Source organism: Echinops telfairi, unplaced genomic scaffold (assembly GCF_000313985.2).
Source record: "Echinops telfairi isolate 266 unplaced genomic scaffold, ASM31398v2 ScPeMD7_5;HRSCAF=22, whole genome shotgun sequence".
NCBI lineage: Eukaryota > Metazoa > Chordata > Mammalia > Afrosoricida > Tenrecidae > Echinops > Echinops telfairi.
Genome location: NW_022103901.1, coordinates 39699529 through 39725262, shown reverse-complemented (window position 1 = coordinate 39725262; position 25734 = coordinate 39699529). Strand labels below are relative to the sequence as shown.

General features: G+C 51.8%; 1 protein-coding gene across 8 annotated transcripts in view; it reads right to left on the bottom strand.

Annotated features, from left to right (window-relative positions):
• CLEC16A (C-type lectin domain containing 16A) overlaps positions 1–25734 on the bottom strand; it is a 197043-nt gene that overhangs the window by 43290 nt on the left and 128019 nt on the right. For all 8 annotated transcript variants that reach the window (XM_045285553.1, XM_045285560.1, XM_045285563.1 and 5 more), the window contains 2 exons: positions 603–754; positions 21–225 (listed from right to left, as the gene is read on the bottom strand). In XM_045285553.1, coding sequence (XP_045141488.1) covers positions 21–225; positions 603–754 — 357 coding nt within the window. The remainder of the gene's footprint in view (positions 1–20; positions 226–602; positions 755–25734) is intronic.

The window sequence follows — 25734 nt, the reverse complement described above, 5'->3', positions numbered from 1 at the left end:
CCCAATCCCCCCCCACTCACCAGCTATTCTCTGCATCTTCATGCGCCTGGCCTGGATGCGGCCCTTGGCGAGGCGCTGCTTGGCGATGATGCAGCGGATGTGGTCCGAGAAAATGAAGGTGGCTTGGAGGATGGGGAAGGGCTTGGAGTGGGGGCTGGAGGCAGGTTTGTGGATGGTGATGTTCAGGGCGCGGCTGTCATCCTCAACGCCGGTCACCTGCATGTCCTGCAGAGGGAGGAGCCAGAGTACAGAAGCTCATTAAGCTTGAAGGGGAGGGCAGCTGCTCAGAAGCTGTGAGGGCCCAAGATCTTCTAGAAAGTGGAGAAAGACCCAACTGTGGCCAAGAACACCCCAAGGGGCACGGCTGTTCTCTGTCACATGGGCTCACCTTGAGCCAGAACTGACGGTCAGCACCTACCCAGGCTGCATGCGTCTACATTTATACAGGCATTTGGCAGAGGAAAAGATCTAGAAGCTTGGGAGAAGGTAGGGGATTAAAATCAATTCTCAAATGGAGTAAGTGAGTGAGTGAGTGGGTGTGTGTGTGTGTGTGTGTACACCCAGCCAGCTAAGACGCATTGCCGGAGTTATGGCCACCTTACCTGCAGAAGGCCTGCAAACTTGACCACTCCCCAGCCAAGCCTGGATACGTCGGGCTCCACCAAGCTCATCTGGTAAATATCCACTGCCAAGAAACGCTGGACCATGCTGCCATCTTTGGTGATGACTGTGCATGCGATCAAGTCGCTGTTATCTGGAAGGAGGGAGACGGAGGGCAGAATGAGGCTTGGGCTGCCTGCTGAGCAGGCGCTACTAGAGCTCCTGGCAGGCAGCAGGGCCCGGCTGGGAGTTGCTCAGACCCGAGTCATGGGTCCCGCTCTTCTTTCCCTAATGTGGAAAATAGGAATGATGCCCGCTACCCTCAACGCGCTCTGAGGATTAACTGAGCGGGCGAAGATAAAACACTAGGGGGAGGTTCTCCGCGTCTCAGGAGCTCCAGCTAGAACACAGACAATATGCCATGGAGGACTTCCGGGTACACAGATGGCATGCCCAGCTGGGATGGTGCTGGCCTAGCTACACTGTGGGAAGATAGGAAAACAAGCTCCCGAGCTCAGTCCGAGACTCATCAAGCCCCCAGCGTGCTTGGTGTTTGGCGACTTGAAGCCTCACTCTTCCCTGAGTGAATGTGTGGTACTGGGCAAGGCACTCGGTCTCACGGAACCTCAGCTCTCCTGCCTGTCAAGTGGGTACGACGCCCCAAAGCTCGAGGTAGTTGGACAGCAGAGAGGCAAAGCACCCGGTGGGTCCCTTCTCTCACTCGACTGTTCTCCACTTGGATTCTCACTTAGTGCCCCGGCTTGACTGTAAAAAGATCAGAAGCACATGGACAGTCCAGTCTGTGGTCGGTGTTAGGTTCCACCCAATGGGATCCTTTGCCACATGTGTTTTAAAAGAAATAACTGAACCAGGAAACAACCTAAATATCCCAATAAGGGAACTGTTTGATTTTTTTCCATCAGGTGGGAAAATGATATGCTTATTTAAAAACTATGTGTGTAACCAAACCACCGACAGTGGTTACCTATGGGGAGGGAAGTGAGAACAAGGGTGGAGGGCATGGGGAGGGGACCGTCTTAATGGGAGGAGAACTTTCGTTTTCACTCTGGGTACCACTATGGCTTGGAATGACTGAAAAGGAGAATGAATTCATGACGTGCTTCTAAAGTACACATACGCAGATTTAAAACCCTCTTTAAGAAACTCATTGCATCGGAAAACACCTGAAAATTTCAAATGAGTAAGAGGATAAAAACCTTAAGAGTGTGATCTCGCTATGTTTAGAAAAGGAGAAATAAACAAAAGTACTCCTACAAGGGAGAGGAGCCCCGGAGGCACAACGGTTGAGTGCAAGGCTGCTGACAGAGACAGCGAGATTCACACCCACCCCCAGCTCCCGGGGAGGAAGGCTTGATGGACAAACGGTTCCCCACCCACATCGGCGCCCAAGAAACCCAATCAGGTGGTCCTCCTATCTCAAGGGGTCACTGTGAGCCACAGATCAACTTGATGCTGCTGCACACCACCCGCAATAAATACGCACGCGTGCGGGGAAAATATAGCAAAAACTACCGAAGCCTTGGTTTAGACAGCTGGTGAGGGAGGCTGGCTCTTTCTAACCGACGTTGACCAACGGCAACCAAATATGGGTCAGAGCAGGGCTGTGCACAATAGCATTTCCATCTGATTTCTTGGATGCAGATCACCATGCCTTCCTTCAGAGGCATCTCAGAGGGGGCTTGAACTGCCAACCTTTCAATTAGAAGCTGGGGTTTGGGGGTGAGTGATTGAACTGTTTCCAACATGCAGGGGCTGGTAAACAGCAGGTGGGGCTTGTTTTCTTAAACCTTAAGCATCTTCCTCAAAGATAATCTTTTGCTTTTATAAATTTTTTATTATTAAATACTTTTATTGGGGGTTCTTACATCTCTTATCACAATCCATACATTCATCCACTGTGTCAAGCACATTTGTACATTTGTTGCCATCATCATTTTCAAATCATTTTCTTTCTACTTGAGCCCTTGGTATCCACTCATTTTTCCCCCTCCCTCATAAACCCTTGCTAAGTTACGGATTATTATTTTCATATCTTACATCGTCCTCTGTCACCCTTCACCCACTTTTCTGTTGTTCGTTCCCCTGGGAGGGGGTTATATGCAGATCCTTGTGATCGATTCCCCCTTTCTCTCCCCACCTTCCCCTTATCCTCCTGGTATCTCCATTCTCATTGTTGGCCCTGAGGGGTTTATCTACCTTGGATTCAAGAACCTTGTGCTTTCCAAAAACCAAAGTGACTTTCTCTTTCCTCCCTCTCCCCTAGCCCGCTCCAGAGCTTTCTTCTGTCCTCACAGGCCAGGTTTGAGGTGGGCGAGCAGGCCCAGCCTCCGGGCCATCCATCATCTCACCGGGACATTGGCGTTTGTGGAGAGCCACTCAACTCCTTTACAAAGCACCAAGACCTTGGGGGCAGGTTTGGGGGAGAAAAAAGACATGCCACACCTCCACCACAAAGAAGAGCGAAAAAGGAAGGAAAACCCCCAACGTGGAACAGTGTTCACAAATGTAAGCGAGACTTCAAAGCCCTGTGGAAGCACAGTGAGCCATTCCATATGACTCAACGCCAGCTGCCCGCCCAGTGAGACGGGAACCTCCGGCCTGCTTCGCTTCACAGAAGCTGGGGCAGTTCAGGAGCAATGAGACAGCTGCCACCGCCGCAAAGGGAAAGACATCCTGTGGTGGTCAAGGAAATGCTGCTTGGTGTGCCTCGTGGGTGGGCCGGTCAGCAGCACATGGGTGAACTGTTGTTACCCACGCCAGCTGCTCCACGCACTGGCTGAGGCCTCCCCAGGGAGTATCTGGAGGGGCATGGCTGTCTGCTCCCCTCTTGGCCCCCAAGGTGTCTTGAACAAGGAGGGGCTTGAGTTGCCCTGCTTCCTGTCCTTCAGCCGGGGCCTCGTGCACAGTGGGACCAGGAGTAGGGTGCCCTCCTGGGAAGGTGGGGAAATGCTTGGGGGTGGGTAGGTGGGGGCAGCCAGGCCAGAGCTCGAGGTCCTAAGCAGGGAGGAGGCTCTCTCTGAGCTGATGGAGCCAGGCCTGGTGACTAGTGTGTGTGGCAGGAGGCTCTGAGGCACTGCAAGGTGGCCTCTGGAGGGCCCCGCCGACTTCCCAGTCAGGAGAGGCCAGTGCAGGTAATGGTGACACCAGGCTGCTCAGCTACCCAAATCCCAGTGCCTGTGGGGACCTTCCCTGTGCCACCAACATCACACACACACACACACACACACACACACACACACGCACACGCACACACAATCAGAAAGAAAAAAACTCCACATGACCTCAGGCACAAGCAAAAGATTTCTTCAGAAAAAGATAAGAATCAATACATACCAATAAATATTGGCAGAATGCATCAAAAAGGAAATGTAACTTGTATGAGGCAAATGACTTCATATAATCCAACGGACTATGGGTAAAACTTGCAAAGTATCTTGTTCAGGATTGACCAAACAGTCTATGTGCGGAGTCAGTCACAGTATGTGTGGGGGCGTGCATGCACACAAAGGTGTGCTCCCTCTCAGGAAGCGAGACCACCTTCCACCCCTGGGGCTGGCAACAGTGAAAACAGCTGAGCACAGTAGGTGCCGATGACCCTGGAGGGGAAGTGGCACCTCAGCGGCTGCCAGGAGGGCCCTTTTTATAATCGTACTTATGAGGGGGTACCCCCCCCATACACACACAAACACCCCAGAATTGTGCTGGGTGGAGTGGGCCTTTCTTAGTATGCATTTTCCTGTTAGGCAAGCGAGCATTGAGCAAACTCATTCTGAGTTAGTGTACCCAGTGGGGTCACCTGGGAAGGTTCTCTCTGGTCATGGTGAATTTTTTCATAAAAGCAGTTTTGCTCAACCTTGTTTTTTTTGTGATGGCTGATTTAAGAGAACAGCGTGTGGCTGTGGAATGTTGTTTCCTGCTCGGGAAAAGTGCTGCAGAAACTGCTGTGATGTTCAACACTGTTCACAAGGACACGCTATGGGGGAAAGCTCAAGTGCGTGAGGGGTTTTATTGTTCCTCCCGCTATTCCCATTCCTGTTGCTTAGAGGACCCTTTCTGCCTTCTGAACTTTGGTTTGGGGCAAATGCTGTCCTTCAGATCAGAATAATCAACCTTAATTTCATTTTTCTTTACAGCACTCAGGTTTTATGAAAAGAACACTTAAAAGAGAGAAACTTCATATCACTACCGTGAATGTCGTCGGGTGCCCGAACCGGCGCACAAGAGAATGAAGCGTTGCCCCATCCTCACCATTGCTGGGTTGGAACGTGTGGCTGCAGCCGCTGTGTCAACCCATTTCCTTGAGGGGCTGGCTCTTTTTCACAGCCCCTCTGGGTTACCGAGCTTGATGTCCTTTCCCAGAGATTGCAAATGAAACACCAGGATTATTTACAAAAGGGATGCTAGCTCGGGGTCTAGATGCAGGAAAATGGCCATTAAATTATAGCCCGAGGCCGCCTGCTTTTGTTACAGAGGGGGATCTATGCATTAGAGAAGCTCCAAGCCCAGTTCTCTAAGCACTGAAACACTCTCCTTGGTGTACTAGAAAGAAGGAGAAGTACAGTGGACGTTCCTATGGGCTGAATTTTCCAAAAATGGCCACCAGGGCTCCACTTTACTTACTCTTTGCAAGTCGCTTGGGAAATGGCAACCCTCCTTTCCATCAAGTGGTTGGGTCCCCTTTCTTTCTGCTTGAGCCTGGGTGAGCCTCTGTGGTTGCCGTGATCTAGAGCACGTGGAAGGGATGCTCTGGAGTCCCGAGGCAAGGCCCACCCAGCTACCATGCTGTGAGGAAGCCGAGCAGCCCGTGGTAGCTCCATGTAGAGAGAACTCCAGGTTCACACGTGCCTGCCCATTTGATCCTTTAGTCTCCAGGGGAGCCACCTCAGCTGACGTCACTTGACAGAGATGAGCTACACCAATGAAGCCAAACGACCAATCTTTGAGCACAGTGCTTAAATTTAGTTGTGAGAAGCCACTCGGCATTGAGGTGGTCTCTTAGGCAGCAACAGATCATTACCACAGCCATGTGTTGTAATGTAACAGTATCTCCAGGCATAGTGATAACCTTCAGGTTTTTCTGCACTGCCAAGGCACTGCACACTGCCCCTCGGAAGATCGGTCCAGGCTGACCATTTGGGATGCTCAGAAGGTCTGGCAGTCTTCAGCAGAATGGGCTGAAGGACTGGGCTTGACTTGGTCCAAACCAGTTCAGTTATGGCCTGCACTCAGGGAAACCTGAACAGACCTGAAACTGTCAAATGTGGGTTTACAAGAACAAAAACCCAAACAGGGAAAGTGACAAGTCGGAGCCCTCGAATGGGGGGCTCAGAAGAGGCCCAGTGAACCCTTTGAGAAGCCTGGAGAGGGAAAGTGGATTACTGCCTGGCTGTGGAGTGACACACGGTGCAAGCAACGCACTGGCTGCCATCTTTGAGCCGTGCAGCCTTTCAGTCTCTGCTGCTCGAGAGATTGGGTTGCTATGCAACACGCACATCACCTGTATTTCGGAGAGGGAGACTGTTTCTAGCAGGTGATGGACCTGGCGTTTTCCCATGCTGGTGGTTGGTCCAGTACACCCACACTTTGCAAGTCTGGATCTGTTCAGCATCCCTTTGCTGGGTGGATCAAACAGCTGTGGGAACCTGGGTTCAACGCCAGCTCTGCCTGCAATAACTGACCTTGGGCAAGTCACCTCCTGCCTCTGGTCTCGGCTCCTTGCAGGACCATGGAAGCAGTGGTTTGAGGGCAAGTTGGGCCCTCCAAGGTGGATGCTGGATTGTTTGAAAGGGCTCTGAGCTTGGGAAACTGATTCTCTTGAATTATAACCTTTCTGCCTAAGGGAGAGTCATGCTTTCTGAATACAGTCTCTTGACTAAGCCAGCCACTTCCAAGGAGAAAATGAATCACAGATTTCAGCGGTTCTCAGAATGCCTGTGGGGTCAGCATCAGTGGCCCCTTCCCTGACCCCATCTTCGGTTGCCCAACCAACCCAATACCTCTCTCCCACTTCCCTCCAGTAGCCCCCCACTGCCAGCCCTGCCCAACACCATCTTCCTTGTGGGTGTCTGCCCCTCCCTTGCACTTGGACTGAGATGCCCCCAGGAGGGCAGGTCCCTGGGGTTCAGGTGCTCAGGGTGGACTTGCTAACTGGGATGGAAGAAAGCCGATGTCCTGAGGCTCCCAGTCTGGGTAAAGGACTTCTTGACCAGCTGTCCTGCTGTCTTTCCAGTGCAGGCTGCTCTGACAAGCTGTAGCTCATTATGAAGCCATAAACGGGCATGATTGACTTTCTCTATATTTAAATGATGCCTTCATAGTAAAATATGGATGCCAATACTGTAATTTCATTCTTGGCATTGGTGACTCCAAATACATTTAGAAGCATAGTCTTTAGTCTTATAGTGGGCTCTCTAGGCTAATCAATTCCAGCACTTTGAAATCCAACACCCACTCCACCTCCACCTCCACCCCCACCCCGGCATTCAGGCCATTCCCAGAGCCCAGATGGAGTTTGGATTTGCAGCGCCGCCCACATCCGAGGACTCTCGGGCACATGCTGCTAATCAGCAGTCAGATGGGCTGGGCAACAGGGCACCTATGCCCCCACCCCCACTCCGCGAGGCCAGATTATACCCTCGTCCTGGAGCTTTGCAGGGAGCTCCGCTGGCAGGCTGGTGGTCCTGGAGGGTGATGCTCACCCCACCCCCTGAGGATGTGGAGGCCCTGCTGGCTTTGGCTTTCTGAAGATGGTTGGGGTCACGCATTTGGACAGGGAAACCCCCTGTGCAGTTTCATCCACATGACCGTTCTGTTACTAGGACCAACACTCATGAGGTCCTGTGACTAGGACCAACCACGCTCATGAGGTCCTGTGATGTGTTTACTGGTTCCAGGAGAGACACACACAGGGAGCCCAAACACAGTCCCCTAGCCAAGAACACATAAGAAGGGATGATAGTAGTGGGGACAGGTGGGATCCAGTCTTTGGAAATGGCAGACAGACAGGCAGATTCCCCAAACACTCAGAAGGCTTTGTTCCTACAGCCCCGAGGGCCTGGGTCCACCCTTCCCTGGGCACTCGATGTGCCTGTGCCAGGTCCTTCACCCAGAAGTGTTGCCTCTCTTCCCAGCTTGCAGGCTGGAGTCACCTGGGGCTCAGTTTGGGTGCTGGGATGGGTGGGCTTGTCCCTGCCCCTGTGGGGCCTGCAGGCCAGTGCACACAGACTTTAGGGCCTGTGGGACTGGAGAAGGGTCCTCATGGCCCCAAAGAAAGCAGGAAGGCCGGCATGACAGGGCTCCCTGATGACAAAAGCCAACTATTGGGAGGGCCCTAACTGACCAGTAACGCCAGCTGGGAGGCAGGCGATGAATCACCGGCTCCAGGCAGCTCCCAGAAGGCCAGAGGGAGGGGCAGGCCTGGTGGGAAAGTGCCATCCATCTCCCAAATGTCACCACTCTGTCTGCAACCCCAGTGAGAATGACAGCAGCTCTGGGGCGTCAGAGAGGGCACAGGTTGGCTTGGGAACTACCCCGAGAGCTTCGAAAAGTGAGCTGATGGATGGCCTGAGGAGGGGGTGGGCCCAGACCGTCTCTGAGCTTGGGGCAGTGCCAGGGGAGCCTCCCCGTGTGAGTGTGTGACGCCAACCCAGAGCAAAGCTCTGCTGGTTCTCACTCAGGGTGTCAATGAGCAACACTCAATTAGGCCGGCTTCCCCTGACAGTCAAATCAATCCTTTGAAGAAAATTAAGTAACCATTTCTCCATCAAGCCAGCAACAGTGGATGGGTTATTTGCTGCAAGGAGCAATCAATTACTCTGTCTTCTTTGAAGATCCCTATAGCATTCCTTCCCAGCACGGTGAGGGGTGGCGGGGAGAGGGAGAAGTGTTGGAGGCAGCTGCAAGGCCTGGAATTTCCTGGCTGTAGAGTGGGACTGGGGGCATTTCTGCTGCTGGGCATGAGAGCCAGGCCCCAGGGGAAAGAAGGGGCAACAGGGGGCCCTTGGATATGCAGAGAAGAGTGGCTCAGACAGAGGCAGATAGGCGACAATGTCTGCTGAAATCCAGCCATCTGGGGAAAATCCAACCAAGTGTTCAGCTCCAAGGCATAACCTCTCTCACCGCTTCCAGTGGGGGTGCTGGAGGTCCAGGTCACCATTACCCCCTGGCTCCTCCTGAAGCCAAGTGCCAGAAGCAGAGGACTCTGGCACCCCTTAACACTCTAGTCCGGTGTCCCCGCTGGGACTGCAGCCCTGGCCATGCGGAAAAAAACCTCACGGCGTTTGGAGTGACCCTGTAGGACACTGTACTGTGGGCCTCAGACTTACTCTTCATGGGAGTAGAAGACCTCCTCTTTGTCCTGCAGAGCAACTGGTGGTTTCAAACTGGTGACCTTGCGGCTAGCAGCCCAACAATGTGTCACCCACTCTGCCACCAGGGCTCCTGTCGGTAAGCACATTAATCCATGCACGAGAGAAGGCAGCACCACACAGCCCTGCACCATCGTCACAGTCGTTCTCATGTTTGGGCCCATTTAGTCTGTAAAGGTAGGGGCAATACAACAGCGTTCTAACTCAGGCCGGCAAAATGCAGGCTAGCGGACTTAGGAGGACGGGTGCCTGGTGTCTGCAATTTCCTTTGAAAGGCATCCAAAAGCAGACGGGCGGAGGAGCACATAGGATAAAGGCAAGCCGTCAAACGCTAATGGCAGAATCCAGGTGGGAGCACATAGGATAAAGGCAAGCCGTCAAACGCTAATGGCAGAATCCAGGTGATGGGCAGAGAGATGTGCGCGGCACAAACCTTTCAAGTTGGCTGCATGCTTAAAGTTTTTCATAGTGCATTCTGGGGAAACAATGGTAGGGCTGTTGTGGAGTTCCTCCAGTTAGTAAACGGCAGCTCTCATACGATGATTGCTGGGTTTCTGACCTCTGAACCACAGTTTGGTGACCACTCTCCGATCCCCTTGCTAAGGAAATGCATTGGGTTCTGGAATTTGCACAGCAGACCTCTGCCTAGGAAGTGTTTGGATATGAGGGGGGCTTGTGGTGGCCTTTCTGTGTGCTACCTACCCAGTGGGTCCTGAGGACCCCCAAGACCTTCCATCACTCTCATTTAGAGGAGATGGGACAGCTAAGTGTATCACATTTGCTCCTGCCAGGTACCATCGGAGTGTTGCTGTCCAGGCGGCTATGACTCACAGGTACAGCAGAACAAAACACCGCCCAGTCCTGCCCTGTCCTCACAACTGTTGTCTGAGCCAGTACTGCAGGCACTGTGTCAACCCATCTCCTGAAGGGTCTTCCTCTTTTTCACTGACCCTCTCCGTTACCAAGCATTCTGTCTTCTCCAGGGACTGCCCTTTCCCCAGGTGCCCACAGGCTGAAAGCAGCAGGGCTGGGCTGGGCTGGGCTCAGACCCATCCTCCTCCCCAGGTGGGGCTTTCCAGGGCACCTGGCTACTTCCTTTCTCTTAGCTTGAAACGCACATGCTCGATCTAATGAAATAGCGCAAGCAGTTTCCACATAGCAGCCAAGAGAGCCAGTCTCGTTTCTTCATCTTGAACCCTGGGAAATTGCTGAAGCCTCTCTTCTTGGGAGTAGTAGGAGTGGGGCCTGTGCCCTGTCCAGGGAGAGCACAGGGCGGCAGCTTCCAGGGATGCCTCAAGTCCCCGAGGGGTGGGCCACTTGAAAGAGCCTGATTTCTGTTCCCTTTCTTAGCACCAAGCAAACAAAGTTCACAGAGCGGCAGCTTGTTGAAAACGCAATTACCAGAAACTGAATCTGAATGAGCAGCAATTCCAAGTAAAGTGTGGCATGTCCCCTTATCAAGTGACACATAGCCTGCCTGCCACCCAGAAGCACAGTGGTCAGATCTTCATAATGCCTTATCTCTACCAGCTCTCTGCACATTGCATAATTTCCTCTGTGAAAGGGCCCTGCTCAACATGTGTAAATAGTTACCTAACTTTATGGCAGCTGAATGGAATACTTGAGATTTCCAAGAAAAGATTTAAATAGCTCTAAGCTCTTCACCATGCAGCCGAGATAGATTACCAGCAAACCGACTTTGGTACAACGCCCTCCTTTTTCCACTCAGCAGCCTCACAGCTGATGAACAAGGGCATCCTGGCCGGTGCACAGGGGGGTGGGGGCGCCAGGGGGGGCCCCCACCCCAGGGGGGCCCCCACCCCACCCCACCTCACCCATGTGGTCAGGCGGACCTCAGCTGGAATCCAGGCCTATCCCCGCTACAGGAATGAGGGTGGCGGCTGCACCCCTCCCTGAGTGATCTCCCAGCCTCAGTTTCCTTTTTTCATTCCCTAGGGCTGCCCTCAGGAGCATCGACCTAAGGCAGAGTGGGCCCTGCCCAGGCCTGAGAGTTTTCAACGAGTGTCTGCGGGTACATGCTTCTTTTCTCCCTCTGGATGCAACAGTTGTGAAGGGCAAGACAAACCTTTTCTTTCCCTTGGGCTTCTCCCTTAAGGTCCTGCGCGGGTGGGTATCCTACAAACAACTGTGGGGACCTTTGCACCCACTGATCCTGGGGACTCTTTGGGGGGAACTCTTCTGGTCAAATGAGACTGAGATCGGCACTACAGGCCGTTCTGGCACCAGGAAGTTTCCTCTTGCTAACAGCCCACATGGACTCTCCTCGTGAGACAGGCTGGTTGGTGGAAGAAAATGGTTTCGCACTAGCACTCACTGGTCCTTTTGTCCCTGCTGGCCGGTGTTTGGTGAAGGGACCACAGGCACCAAGGGAACAATTGAAGTGTGATGTGGCAAAGGCTCCCACAGAAATTGGGAGCTGCTGAAGGCTGGGCCCAGGGTGGTCAGGGAGGGTGTCCTGCGGCCGGGGACTTAGGGGAACCTTTCAAGAGGCCCAGAAACGACCAAGCAGAGTCGGAGAAAGGTGTTTCCTTTGTCACTCTTATACCTGCACCTCCGGCCTGTCCACGCCAGCCTCCCTTGCCGTGTACATCCTGTGGGTTTGGGGACACGTGGTCTCCTACCTGCAGTCATTCTGCTGCCCGTGACCTGAGTCCACCTGTGGCGTCTCTGACTCTTGGCCCCTGGGGGCTGGAGCCAAAGTGCCCGGGGCGTTAACCGCAGCAGCGTCATTTCCCAGTGTGGGGCACTGGGAGACCTGGGTGGAAGACAGGAATGAAGAGCAGTTTCCCCCTCCCGGGCTGCCTGTGGATTAAAGGGCCAGAACTGTGCTGCTCTCAGATAACACAGGTGCTTCAACTCCGAGAGCAAGCAGGCTGTGGTGGGAAGATGGTTGCACTGCGTGCAAGGAATGGCTGCGAGGCCTTGGCCCAGGCAGTGGCCTTTCTGGGTGGGCCTCTGCTTCCTGGTCTTGCAGGGGAAGAGGCTGGAATGAAACCATATGCCCCTTTTTGATGGGAAAGAAGGTCTACATTTCCTACCAGGGGACACATTTACAGCCGTTTGGCAGAAATTAGTGCCTAGAGTGAATGCTTCCTGGCACAGCAGTCTGAGTTTTAATTAGCTTGTGGGAATTCAGTCCACTTCAGACGCTAACAGTAAAATATGGGCGGCCTCTGGTGGAGACCGGCCATACCTTTGGACTTAAACAAAAGCTGTGTGCTCCATACACGAAATTCCGTGCACTGTGGTTTTCATCTCCTGTGTGCAAACCAACTAGCGCTAGCTTTTGGCCCTAGAACACTATCTGATGGAAAATGACAGACACCCTTACGATGAAATAACCTTATCAGTATGTAATACTTCACACCCAATCGGACGACCGCCTTTACATCACCCAACGAGGCTTCAAGCAGGACAGACACTGAAAGCCTCACCTACCTTCTCACTGAGGGTGGGTTTCCTTCCCCTTCTGTACTTCTGAAAATGACCACGACATGCTCCAATATGTGAATCAAAAACCACGAGAAAAGGACATTCCAGTCATCTGACCAGCTGCGCTCATTCAAGAACACTCTATGGGATGTCCTCTCCAACGCTGACCCTACCCGGGTGGGCACCTTTCTCCATCCTGCACAGGGCCTGGCATAATAGGGGCTCAGCACCCATCCAGTAGGCAACTCTCAGGTGCTCAAAGACCAGTGGGGCCCAGATGACGTGAGGCTCCTACCTTAGGGTGTAGGGTGGGTGCGCTCACAGATGCTGCTGCGTGCGTGAACGTCAGCAGAGGGAAGGAAAGGCAGGTCGCACAACACAGAGGCACAGGAGTCTAGGTGCTCCTGCAAAACTTCTGCCCTTCTGAGAGCTGGGCCTGTCAGTGAGGGTGGTCTCTCAGACCCATGTCAAGGGTGGACACAGCTGCCCAGGAGCCAGGGGGAGAAGGAAAGGTGGTCATGAAGAATAAAGGTGTTTGCTGAGACTTAATCTGTGACCCAGAGTGGAACTGAGACATGAGAAAGGTTCACCGAGGAGGAGAAAAAGCTAAACACGATCTTGCACTCCTTTCTTTATTTGCTAACCCAACAAATATTGACTGTGTGCCTGCACGTGCCAAGCACTGTCCCATGTACTGGGAGTGTGGGGTGCATGGGGAGGAGAAGGTCCCATCCTCAGCAGCTCACAGTCTACTGGTGCTGACAGATCATAAATCAAAAAACAACCCCCCCCCTTGAGGCCCAGCGAAGAGTGCAGGACCAAGCAGGGCTGCCTCAGAGGGTTTCTGAAGCTGTGAATCTTCATGGGGCCTCATCTTTCTCTTGGGGATCAGCGTGGTGGGTCTGACCCACTGACCTTGTGATCAGTAGCCCAATACTTTGCCTTCTTCTGGCCCCAGAGCTCCTTCAGCCATAAAACAAGTAGCTGATGTAAGTCTATGAGCAGGGCTATGGTGAGGCGGTGCTCAGCCTGCTTAGATGGGCTTCAAAGTGTGTCATCTGCTGGGGCAGACCGAAACCTAGCTCCAATAGTAATGGTTATGTTGACTGAGTGTGTAATTGCCCCTGATACTTGTAAGTACCAACTCACTGAGTCCTCAAGCCAGTGAGGCAGGGGAGGGGCTGCTGCCTGCACGTCATAAATCAGAACCTGGAATCCCGAGGGACTCACTTGCCTGGGGGGGTCTCGCTGCTATTGTGGACCCCCTCCTTCTTGAAAGGATACCAAGATGCAGCAGGGGTGAGCATGCCCTCACACACCAATGAGGGGCACAGCAAGGGTCTTGAAGAATCTAAGACCCCAACACTCCCCAGTTCATGGCTTCCCCCTCAGTGGCTTGACAGTGCTGGCCGACAGAAGTGCCTGTTGGTGGACACGTGTGCTCCTGTGCTGTCCAGGCTGGGAGCCATGGGCCCCACATGTGACTATTTCAATATTAATGAATGAAAGTAAATCAAATAGGTACGCATCCGGAAGATAGATGTATCTGTGTCCCACCTTTACACAAAAATGTTATCATTTCCTATAAAAGTTAAATAAAAAAATCCCCTTTCTCTGTCAAACAGGCCACGTGGGACTAATGAGCCAATGAAACGAGGCCACAGTTACCGACGAGGACGGGAATGCTTCCTGGTGTTTTCAGTTTTATTCCACAGCCCCCCATGGGTGAGCAGCTGCTGTGTGTGGCCACAGAAATCCCATCACCAAGTGGGAATACAGAACAGCCGTGCCCCGGTTATGGCAGCACCTATAAGTGAGAAAACGCTGGTGACACGGAGGGAGACAGTGTCACTTGCTGCTTGGGAGCTCCTTGACCTGAAGGAGGAGGCACTCCGGCCCATGGGTCCCTGCTGCTCGGCTCACTCAATAGTGCCAAATCTGGCCCACAGATGGGCATGTGTTCACACACCTCCTAATGCACACGATGCAGGCGTGTGGAGAGAGAGCGGGCCACACGGCTGATCAGGCACACACTCAACACTGGGACTCCTCCTCGGTGCCTGCTTCTCCCCATGTGTGGGGCCTGGCATACTCGCCACCTGAGGGTCTGGCTGGCTGCCACATGGGACAGGATGTGCTGATGGCAGAAGAGTTGGTCCCCAGAGGGTTTCAAACCAGTTTATTCCTGGTGGACCCCACTGAGAACTAGCCTGTCCACCCCAGATACATGGAATCTGAATCTCCTTTTTAGCAAGAGCCCCAGGTATGCACCACTACAAACACCTGGAGCTCTTTTGAAAATGTAGACTGGAATTCCATTTATGGGAGTAGACAGGTCTGTTCTCAGTAGGGGACTCAATAGGAAGCCATTGTTCCCACACACCCATCCCTCAGATGAGGACATTCAGCCCACCGGAAGGGCTGGAGCTCAGCCACGTGGACTTACTTGGGAGGAGTCAGTATCTCTCTAGCTGGGGGGCACTGGCAGCCGGGTGCTGGGGGCACTGGAGGGAAATGCAGCCTTCAGGATATCAGACCCTGACTCCTAGTGGGGGTGGAAGGGCCAATGGAAGTGCCTATGTCCGAGAGCCTGCCAGTCCCCCTGTGATGGCAAGTGTTGAAGGCTGGGACAGAGCCCGCCATTCTTCAAGGAGAGGACTCAGCAGAGACACAGCGCTGACCAGGACGTACCAATGCTGCCTGGTGGTATCTGGAACAGGAGCTGAGGGGCTGCTCTGTGCCCTCGGGCTGCTTCCCGTCCCCAGGTCACGCAGGAGTACACACAGAAGCCTGCTCAGTCGGGTTCCTGCCTTCTGCCCAGATGGACTTGGTGTTTTGTGAAGAAAATTCATCCTGAAAGCCACTGTGCTGCAGACTCCCACCCGCCTTAGACCAGACGTCCGAAACTTGGCTGCACCCAACCTCGCTGCCGCTCCCAGCCCAGAGAGCACTGGGCACCGAGGGTTTTCAGCTGTCCCGTTATCTTAGTACGCAGCGAGGCTGGCAGACCTGAGCCGCAGCCATCACTTGAGGTGGTCAACTCCTGGCCTCCACTTCCCAGCTGAGGACGGACTGGGCCAGGTCACCTCCTGAGCTGACGGTGCCAGGATAGGGACACCTAGGACAGTGGAATGAGATCAGGACTGCCTTGTTTCCAGGGACACACACATCTTTTGTCTTTGACAGGGTGTAGTCTGATCACTTTTCTGTTGCTCCCTTTACTGGAAAAGATTTGCATTTTCCTGCTGAGAACTAGCCCTTCCTCTCCAGAGACACGGAATCCAAATCTCCCTTGGAGGGGTTTCTGCCTCCCGTGGGTTCTGGCCCTGGCAGCGCTTACTATGCAAAGCAAAGAACTTGTCACCCCGGGTTAGCTCAACACAAAGCATGAAATCCTTTTCCTCATTTTACTCTGAGATGTTTCCAGCCAATCACCAAGCAGATGCCCACTGGGGCCAAGCATTGGCGCTGGGGTGCGCAGGGAGGGCCGGGGACAGGCACGTAAAGAAGGGGCTGTAATGCAGAGCCAAGGCTGACGGATTAGAAGCGTGTGGCGTCCTTGGGAGTTAATGACAACTGCCCTTGGCTCAGCCCTGGATGTCAGCACTCTTGCCATTAATGATTCAGGTAAAGACAGACGGAAAATAATAGGGCTGAGAAGGAAATTAATTGAGCCGAGCCTTTAAAAAATATTTCGGATACATCAAATTCTAATTAAAGATTAACACGCACAATGGAAATATTAAAAGGCACTTACAGACGTCCCCAGAACGCTGGTGGAGCATGAAATTGGTCCAGGGTGAGGGAGCTGATTACATCTTTCAGAAACGGGAATTGGTAAGTGACGGGAGGCTTTTACTTACATTTAAGTCAGGAAAACAGCCCTCCTTCGTTCCCAAGGCTTCCATTGGGTTCATTACCGGTCAGGCCCCTGCTGAGAACTGGCCTTTCCACTGGGAGAGGCCAGTTCACAGCAGGGTTGAGCCAGGAATGAATTGGTTCCAAGGCCTGCTCCTGGCTCATCCAGCCCTGCACTGGAGCATTCCTGGAGGGCCTCTTGGCCAAGGGACAGAGAGCCTTCCAGCGTGCTTACCCAGATAAGGGGACAGTTGCCTTGGCGGAGGTCAGATGGAATGTGATCGTTCAGAAACATGCGGCTGAAACCCTCCCTTGCTTTCCTCCTGATGCTTTCTCTCTGAAGCCCACACGGGCAGTTTCTAGGGGCCCAAAGGGCTGCCACGAGTCAGAACCGACGGCACGGCAGCGAGTGGGGCTTTCAGTATTGTGGACCTGATATTTGCTTACGTTCATCTCCCCTTTATCCAGCCGAGCTTGTTTTTACCAGGAAAAGGGCTACAGTTTCTGTACATGCAAAAGCACCCACAGTTGTGTGCTCAGCCACTAACAGAAAAGCTGAAAGGTAGAGTCCAGCTAGCAGTGTCTCAGAAGAAAGGCCTGGGGATCTACTTCGGAAAAACTAGCCATTGAAGACCCCGTGTTTCTCTGACACACACACACACACACACACACACACACACACGGCTGGGAGTTGGAGCTGACTTGATGACAACTGGATTTCGTGTGTTCTTTATATTTGGTTTGTTGAGAAAAAGAAGGCACAATAAAATTGTTGACATGAGATACGTTTTGAAGGTTATCAAACAGCAAACAGACTCATGCCCTTATCTCTGGGCTATAAAACCACACCCACACGCACCGCGATCTAGTGGATTCTAACTCTTCAGGAACCTATGCAGTCAGATCTTTATGGGCACAGAAAGCCTCATCTTTTCCCACAGAACAGCTGGTGGGTTTGAACAACGAACCTTGTGGTTAGTACGCCCAAAGTGACCCATAGTGATTTTTAAAATGCTCCTCTCTTATTTTATAAAGTTCCTACAATGAATGGGTCATACTTTTATAGCCCAAACCCAAAAAACCAAAATAACTTTTCCGTGATTCTATCTTGTTCCTATGGGTCCATGTGGGCGCTCTCAGAGATATGTGTGGAAGGGAACCCAGATGACTGGAATGGGGAAGTGGGTGGGAGGGGCTGGAATTACAGTCAGCCTCTGGGATTGGTTCCAGAAGCTCCAAGGATTCTATAATCTGAGGGTGTTCAATCTTATATATAAAATGGCCTAGTATTTGCATATCACCTACACACATCCACCTGCACACTTTGAATCTTCTCTAGATTACTGATAATACTGAACACAATGGAAACTCAAAACTCGAAAACCAAACTCACTACCAGCCAGCCAGTTCCGACTCACAGTGACCCTGCAGGGCTGCCCGTGAGTGTATAGCATCACCTTTCTCCTGTGGAGGGGCTAGGGGGTTTGAACCGCTGACCTTGTGGTTAGCAGCTCCATGTATGGCTGACTGCCCTGCCAGCAACTGGAGCTCTGTTAGTCTTTGGGGGTTGTTTTGATCATGTCATCGCTATCCAGATCTTTGGCTGGTGGTGGCCGTGGATGCGGCTGTGGAAGGCCGAGGGGACCTCAATTCTTTTCCCTACTGGCATGACGTCTCCACGCAGTAGTTAAGCAATTAGAAGTTAATGGAAAGCATTTTCCAAAGGGAAGGTGCCAATCGCATGCCCACTGTTTCCCTTCTAGCTACACACATGCTAGGCCAAGTAGAGGGGTGGGTGGCACACTTAGCCCTGTGGTCAGTCTGGAATGTTCCCCCTGAGCGCATAACAGGCTGGAGGGAAGGCCAGGGCTGGTGCAGGTGCAAATAGGGAGACAGGGCGAACCCAGGCACCAGAGTCAGAGGAGGGACACAGCATGGCTGGGATTGCAAGCCACCTGGTACAAGTCCTCCTCTCTGTCTTTGTGAGAAACACACTCTGGCCCTCGCTGCCTTTCTCCGCTCTCACTGGCTTGGGAACACAGCCTTAGGAAGGGCAGGCTCGCCACCTTCCCTGCCCTTGCTACCCACTTTCCCCTGCTCTTTACATCAAAGATCCCAACCTCACACGTTTAAAAGACTACCAACTGGGGGAAAAAAGAAAGTAAAAGATGAGCAACCGTGTTCATCTTTCTTCTTCAAAGAAGAACTCCGTCATGGAAAATATGACTTTCACACAGGTCCTGCCTGCTCAAGCCTCCCAAGAGGCTGGTAGATGCTTCAGAGACATCTCAGCCCCAGGGCGCCCAGAACCCCCAAAGGTTAACCCATTGCCTGGCTTGCCCTCTGGTGGACAGCCTATTCTTCCACTCAAGGCAGGCGTGCCTATGCGATTAAAGGTGAGCGGCCCTTTTAAGAGCCCCCCCCCCCTTCCTCAGAAGGATAACTTGATTCATTTTACAGGCTTTATTGATTTAAATGTGATTCATATAAAATTCATTGCACCCACGCAAAGCTAATTTTTCCACATTTAAGTTGTATTAGGAACTACACGCAGAGGCCTCTGGGAAAGGAGAAGGCTTACTTTGCCCACGGAGCCACAAAGGTAGGGACGGGGGTCACTGTCAGATTCCGTCTACAGAACTGGGATGCCAGGTCAGGTTCCCCACATGGCAAGAGAGAAGGATGCCTGCTCAGCTGTGGCCACCAAGGCTGGGACTGTGTGTGTGGGGTGGTGGGGGTGGTGGAGCAGGACAGAGCACTGCAAAGCCTCACCCTTCTGAGGTGCATGCTGCTGGAGCAGTTGGAGCCAGGGGGCTTGTTAAGCCACAAGAGCAGCCTGCTCCCACCCACCCCCACCCCCACCCCCTGCCAATGTGCACCTGTGCTTGAAGCTGGCCTTGACCTTCCCGATTGATCAAGGCTGTTTCCTGCCAGCTGACGTTTGGGCAGGAGGCTGCTCTGGCCCACCTGCCTGGGTGGGCACCGGTGTCTGAGTCGAGGCACCTTGGAGTCTTGACTCACCCCATCTTTCAGTTTCCCTTTGAGCCCTCAGAGTCTGCATGTCAGCCACCCAAAGGTGATGCAGCAGGTCCCAGCACACGGGACTCATTAGAACACAGGGACCCTGAGGAGCGAGCCAGTGCCCAGAGACAAACCCACCGAGTGGGCGACACATTGCAGAATGGGGCCCTCCTACCCTGGACACCATGTGAGTATGAGAGGACCTGTCCACTGTCCATCCCCCCCCCCCCACACACACACACATACACACGGGACTCTCCCTCTGACTTTGCACTGAGGCAGGCCCCATGCCCCTTCCCTGTATCTCACCTGACTCTGGTCACCCTCCTCCCCTTGCAGATCCTATGAGAGTGCTTCCCACCTCAACCCCTGGCCGCCCTGGCCGCTCCCTGTGGCTGTTCCCAGCTCCAGGCAGGACTTCTCTTTCTCTGAAGGGTCCTCCTTCTCCACGCGCCCTGCCCCCTCTTTCACTCCATAGCCCAGCCAAGCCACTCTCCCTCCCAGGTCCCCTGCCACTCACCCTTCAGAAACAAGTCCAAGAACAGGTTCACTTTGGTCCCAGCATGCTTACTGAAGGGGCTGTGGTGCACTCAGAAGGAGCCCTGGTGCCACAGTGGTTAAGTGTGCGTGTGTTCACTGGAAGGTTGACAGTTCCAACCCACCAGCACTCTGTAAGAACGATGTGGAAGTCTGTTTCCTAAAGCTAACAGCTCTAGAAACCTCTCTCCTCTGTCCTACAAGGTCACCATGACATGGGATGCACACAGTCAACGTGTGAGTCCTCTGACATACCCAGGGACAAGCATGGCTGTAGGCATGGGGCTGGCTGGGAAGTGCCTGGGGCAGACACACTGTGGGGGATGGCAGGCTGGCCCCACCACCGGACCGCACTTGGGGCCTGGTTGAATTCATGGACGGCAGAACTCTACTCTACACCATGCCCTGGAGGACCACTGAGAGGAGGGACGCAAGGAGGGCTCAGGAAGAGACTGCTGGTGGGTCCCTTATTTATCCTAGGCCCACTTGGCTCCCTGGTGGATGGCCGCCTCCCACTGGATGGGGCCCCTGGAGAAGACGTGGCCTGTGATGACTGCTAACATACAATCAGCAGCTCACCCCAGGCCATGCGTAGGCCCAGCACTTTGTGGTATAGAGGAAACTGAGGCTGGCCCTGCACTTTAACCCTGATACAGCCTGACTCCAAAGGCCTTCCTCTTACCACAAATCCCAGAATAAAAGGAAGGTAGGAAGGCAGACACACACACATTACCCCCACCCCACCCCACCCCCCGCCACACACACGTTTGGGGTGAAAACAGAAGCACCTGGGTTCAAATTAGTGTGTTGTCGAGGAGGAGACCCTTGAAAGCCTGCCGACCAAGGACTGTGGTAAGTATATGGCTTTGTTTGTTGTGGTAAACATACCAACCACACTACTCTTAGCAATTCAACTTTTAACAGGTATACAACCTGTATTGACAGCAACAGCAACTAGAATCAGTCAGTGACCCAACCCTTATCAGTACAATTTTCCCATCACAGTTAGCCCCCTCCCGACCCTGGTAATCACGAATACACTTTGGTCTCTATACATTGGCCTTTCTTGTCTTTCTTAATATTCCACTCAGCATAATGTCTTCAGGCTCCATCCTACTACAGCATGTACCAAGACCTCATTCCCCCCTACTGGTTGAGTGGCATTCCATTGGAAGTGCATAATATATATGCTTATTTATTTGATTGTTGATAGGCTTTTGGGTTGTTTCTACCTTTTGGCTATGGTGACTAGTGCTGTCACAAATGCTGATGTCCCTTTTTGAGACTCTAATTTCACGTAGATACCTCTGAGTGGAATTGCTGTTCATAAGGTAATTCAGAAACAGTTGCAGCAAGCCATCCACATGGAACTTCCAGAAATTCAAGTTGGATTTAGAAGAGGATGTGAAACAAGGTATATAATTGCTGATATCAGATGGATCTTGGCCGGAAAGAAAGATGTTTATCTGTGTTCTACGAACTATGCAAAGGACTTCTGTTGTGCGGCAAATTGTAGGTAGCATTACAAAGAGGAGGATACCTGTTCATGCAGAATCTGTACACAGGCCGAGAGGCAACTGTTCCAGCGGAGCACGGGGCTACCGCACAGTTTAAAATCAGGGAGGGTGTGTGTCAGCGTTGTATCTCTTTACCGTACTTGCGCAATCTGCACAAGTAATTGGAGAAGCTGGACTATGTGAGGAAGATCAGAGGAAACTGACGAACAACCTGCAATATGCAGATGACACAACCTTGGTTGATGCAAGCATTCGAAGCATGCAGTGATGAAGATCAAAGACAACAGCCCTCAGCAGGGATTTTACCTCAGTGCAAAGACACCAAACCTCCTTACAACCGGATCAATGAGCAACATCATGATCCACAGAGGCAAGATTGAAGTATTTGACTTGGATCCAATGAAGTAGTCGTCAGGAAATCAAACTGTATTACATAGAGCAAATCTGCTGCAAAAGACCTCTTTAAACTGTTCAAAATAATGATGTCCCTTTGAGGACTCAGGAGCACCTGCCGCAATTTTCAATGACCTCACATGCATGGGAAAACTGGAAGATGACTAAAGACGACTTTGAATTACGGCGCTGGAGAATATCGATGTCCTGGGGACTGCCACAAGAACGAAGACAGCTGTGCTGGGCGACGTGCAGCCAGGACGCTTTCTGGAAGGGAGGGTGGGGAGACTTCATCTTTGCTAGGTCAACAGAAGGGTCTAATTCCTGAAGAAGGACATCATGCTTGGTAAACTAGAGGGCCAGTGAAAACCAGGAAGACCCTCAACGACATGGGCTGACACAGTAACTACTACAGGGGGCTCGAACACAGGCATGACTGAGAGGCTGGTGTAAGAGTGGGCAGTGTGTCTCCTGTACACGGGGTCAGTATGAGTAATAACCAACTCATTGGCACCTCACAGCCTGACAACAACAGTTCTATTTTTAGTTTTCTGAGGAACCACCACAGTTTTCTACATTTGCATTTCTACCAGCTGTTGTTACATGCTGTCGAGCAGGTTCCAACAGAACAAATACAGCACTGTGGCCACATTTGTTCCTTTTGAGCCCGCTGCTTCAGTTACCGGCCAATCCATCTCCACGAGGGTCTAATTTTTCATTGACCCTCAACCTTACCAAGCATGATGCCAAGGGTTCCAATGCCTCTCTATTTTCACCCACATTAGTTATTTTGCTTGTTCATTTTAATCTTAAACATTCTGTGGGAGTAGCTCATTGTGGTTGTGATTTGCATGTCCCTAATAGCTAATGACACTGAATATCTTTTTAGCTGTTTAGTGGCCATTTGAATGTTCTCTATGATAAAGTCTACTCAAGCCTGCAATGTGAACTACTGAATGCAGCTTCTCTAGCCACTGCCGTTGTTCCTCCCACCAAACCACTTTCCCTTTTGTGACAGGTCTGAGAAAGAAGGTGGGGGAATATAGCGGTTGGAACATACGACTCAGCTGTGAATGTCTGTTGACAGGGCTCACTGGGACTGCCGTCCTCATGGGTGTGAAGCGAGCCGTCTCAGACGCAGGAGGGGGGATTCTCACTACCACAGGAGAGAAGAGCCAGGAAGGGAGCCCGTCCTTGGACATCGATATCCCTGTGTGTGGAACCTCCTTGATCCGGGACACAGCTTTGACACTGGAGAGAGTGGCCGAGGAGCAACAGCAGAATCAGGGGCCAGGGCATGAGACAGAACAGTGGACTTCCTAGCTAATAAAGCAAGTAGAGCTGGGTGCTTTGGGGCAGGAGGCTGGCTTGTGGAGTGATGTGCCTCTGTGCACTTTATTGGAAGAGCTTTGTTTGCTGGCCCACAGAGACAGAGCTGAGCACCTTCAGGATGAGGCTTATGGTGGAGTGCCATGCCCTACAGGCATTCATTCAACTTAACTCACTACCGAGAGTCAAAGCTGACTCCTAGGGATGCCCTCTGGGTTTCTGAGACTGTAACCATTTAAGGGAGTAGAAAGCCCAGTGTTTCTCCTGCCGGGCTGCTGGTGGTTTCAAACTGCCGACCATGTGATCGCAGCCCAATGAGTAACCACTACACCACCAGGGCTCCTATACAGGCATTCATTGGCAGTCCTAACAAAAGCTTTATAACATTGTCTGAGCAGGGCAGAGGCCAGGCCAAGTGACCAAGGACCTGAGAGACCTGCCTGTGGGCATGGGACAGAAGATCCTGTCCTAACTGAACAAATGTTTCCTGAGCACTTCTTACATGAATTATAACCTGCTAACTTCCCTAACTAAACCCCATCATCGTGTGTGCGGTCTGCGAGTCATGAAGCAGTGTGCCATGGGGGAACCGGCTACTGTCAGAATAGGGTAAGGGGGATGAACGCTGAAGCCGGTCTGACCTCTGCCTTGTGGCTATCAGCCGAGGGCGCTGGAAGGGGTCGGACAGCACCCCCATGGTATTTCCTTCTATTTATAAGCCCTTTACCTATCTTATGGTTATTTGTTCTCCTGTTGAAAAGTTGTTAAAATGCTTGTATTTTAGTTATTAGATTCTTGGCAGATAGATGGTTTCTGGAAATAGTCTGTCAGGCAGCAGCTTATCTTTTCAATATTTTGGTAAGGTCTTTTGATAAACTACATTTTTCGTTTTTATGAAGTCCTATTTATTTATTTTGTCTCTTCTTGTTTATGGTTTTGCTACTGCATCCAGCATTCCACTGTTGAGAGCTAGGTCACACAGCACTGCCTGTTTGTTCTTTGAAGACGTTTATGGTTTTAGTTTTCCATTTAGCCTCCTATCCATTTTGAATTTGTTTCTGTGTATGGTGTGAGGTAAGGATCCTGCTTCACTTTTCTGCACTTGGAAATTCAATGTTCTCAGGATTATTTATTGAAGACACTTCTTTCCCATTGAGTGGATTTAATTCCCTGTCAAAAATCAATTGATCACCACTGATAGGCGGGTTTATTTCTGGACTATCCCACCAGCCTCTGTCTACTCTTTATACCAGGACCAGATGGTTTTGATTGCTGCAGCTGTATGAAGCCATTGCCATCGTACTCAAAGCAATGCTTTAGAACAAAGTGGAACTGCTCCGTAGGGTTTCCCAGGTGTAAAACTTTGTGGGAGCAGACAGCTTCATCTTTCTCCTTCTTCTCCCTCTGAGCAGCTGGTGGGGTTGAACAGGCAACTTAGAGGTGAACAGCTTAGTTGCCATTGTATGTTCTACACTCAGGAATTGTGAGCCCTCCTTTTTCTCTCTCAACACTGCTTTAGCTATTTGGGGTAACTCTTGCCATTCCATATAAAGCTGTTTTTTCTATTTCTGTAAAGAATGTTGTTGGAATTTTGTTTGGGATGATGTTGAATCTACAATTCACTTTGGGCAGGTTTTATTCCAACTTGGCTGGACTGGGATTCTCAGTGGTTTGGAAACCTAACATAATGTAATTGTGTTGACTATGAGATCTGCTACGAGCAGCCAATCGATTGAAGCAGGGTGTGACCTGCTTCTAATATAAGTAGCTGCTGTGGGAAAATCTGCTTGCTTTTTGCTGGTCTGGATGTATCTGGCTTTATCAAGTGGCTTCTGGTTCTTTGGACTTGAACCAGGAGCCTGCTGATCCTGCGAGTCACCAACAATCTGCCACTGACATGTAGATTTTGGGTTCAGCAGCCCTTGCAGCTATGTGAGCGAGGAGAAGTTCCCAGCCGACTATGACCCAGGGGCTTGGAACTTGCCAGCCCCACAATTCTGTGGGCCACTTTCGTGATATAAGCATCACTGGTTTCACTGTTCTAGAGATCACAGCCTAAGACAGTGGTATTTATAGCTTAACAATAGTAAGTCTTCCAATCCATGAACATGGAACACCTTTCCACTTAAATGCTTATTTTCAACCTAGTGTGGGGGGTTTAACCCTTCAAGAGAATGCTTCCTTGGGGTGGGGGAGGAAGAGGAGAAGGTGGAGGAGGAAGGAGGTTTCCACTATGCCACCCACAAACAGCTGGGGTGTGACACTGTTCAAAATTGCCCCAGGGTGATAGAACGCCTCTGCCAAGAAGAGTGGGGTGACTTAGAAAGCGTGGAGCCAAGGACTTAGACAGACAGGCTTCAGCCTGGTCAACAGAAAGCCTAGCAGGCCAACTTGGCACCTTAGTCAGACTCGATCTAGTCCATGTGTGTTGGAGGGCACTGGGTTCAGGTGTCGCCAACAGTGCTCCTCAGTTTCCTGGGGAAGGACATGCACGGGTGGTTAAGTGACTTGCCCAAAGTCACCCAGCTGGTAAGTGATGGAGCTAGGCTTGAGTGCAAGTATTAGCCTCTGGAGAATGCACACTCACTCCAGACAGGTACTGCCTTTTTTTTTGCAGGGGGGGGCGGGGCGGGCGCGCG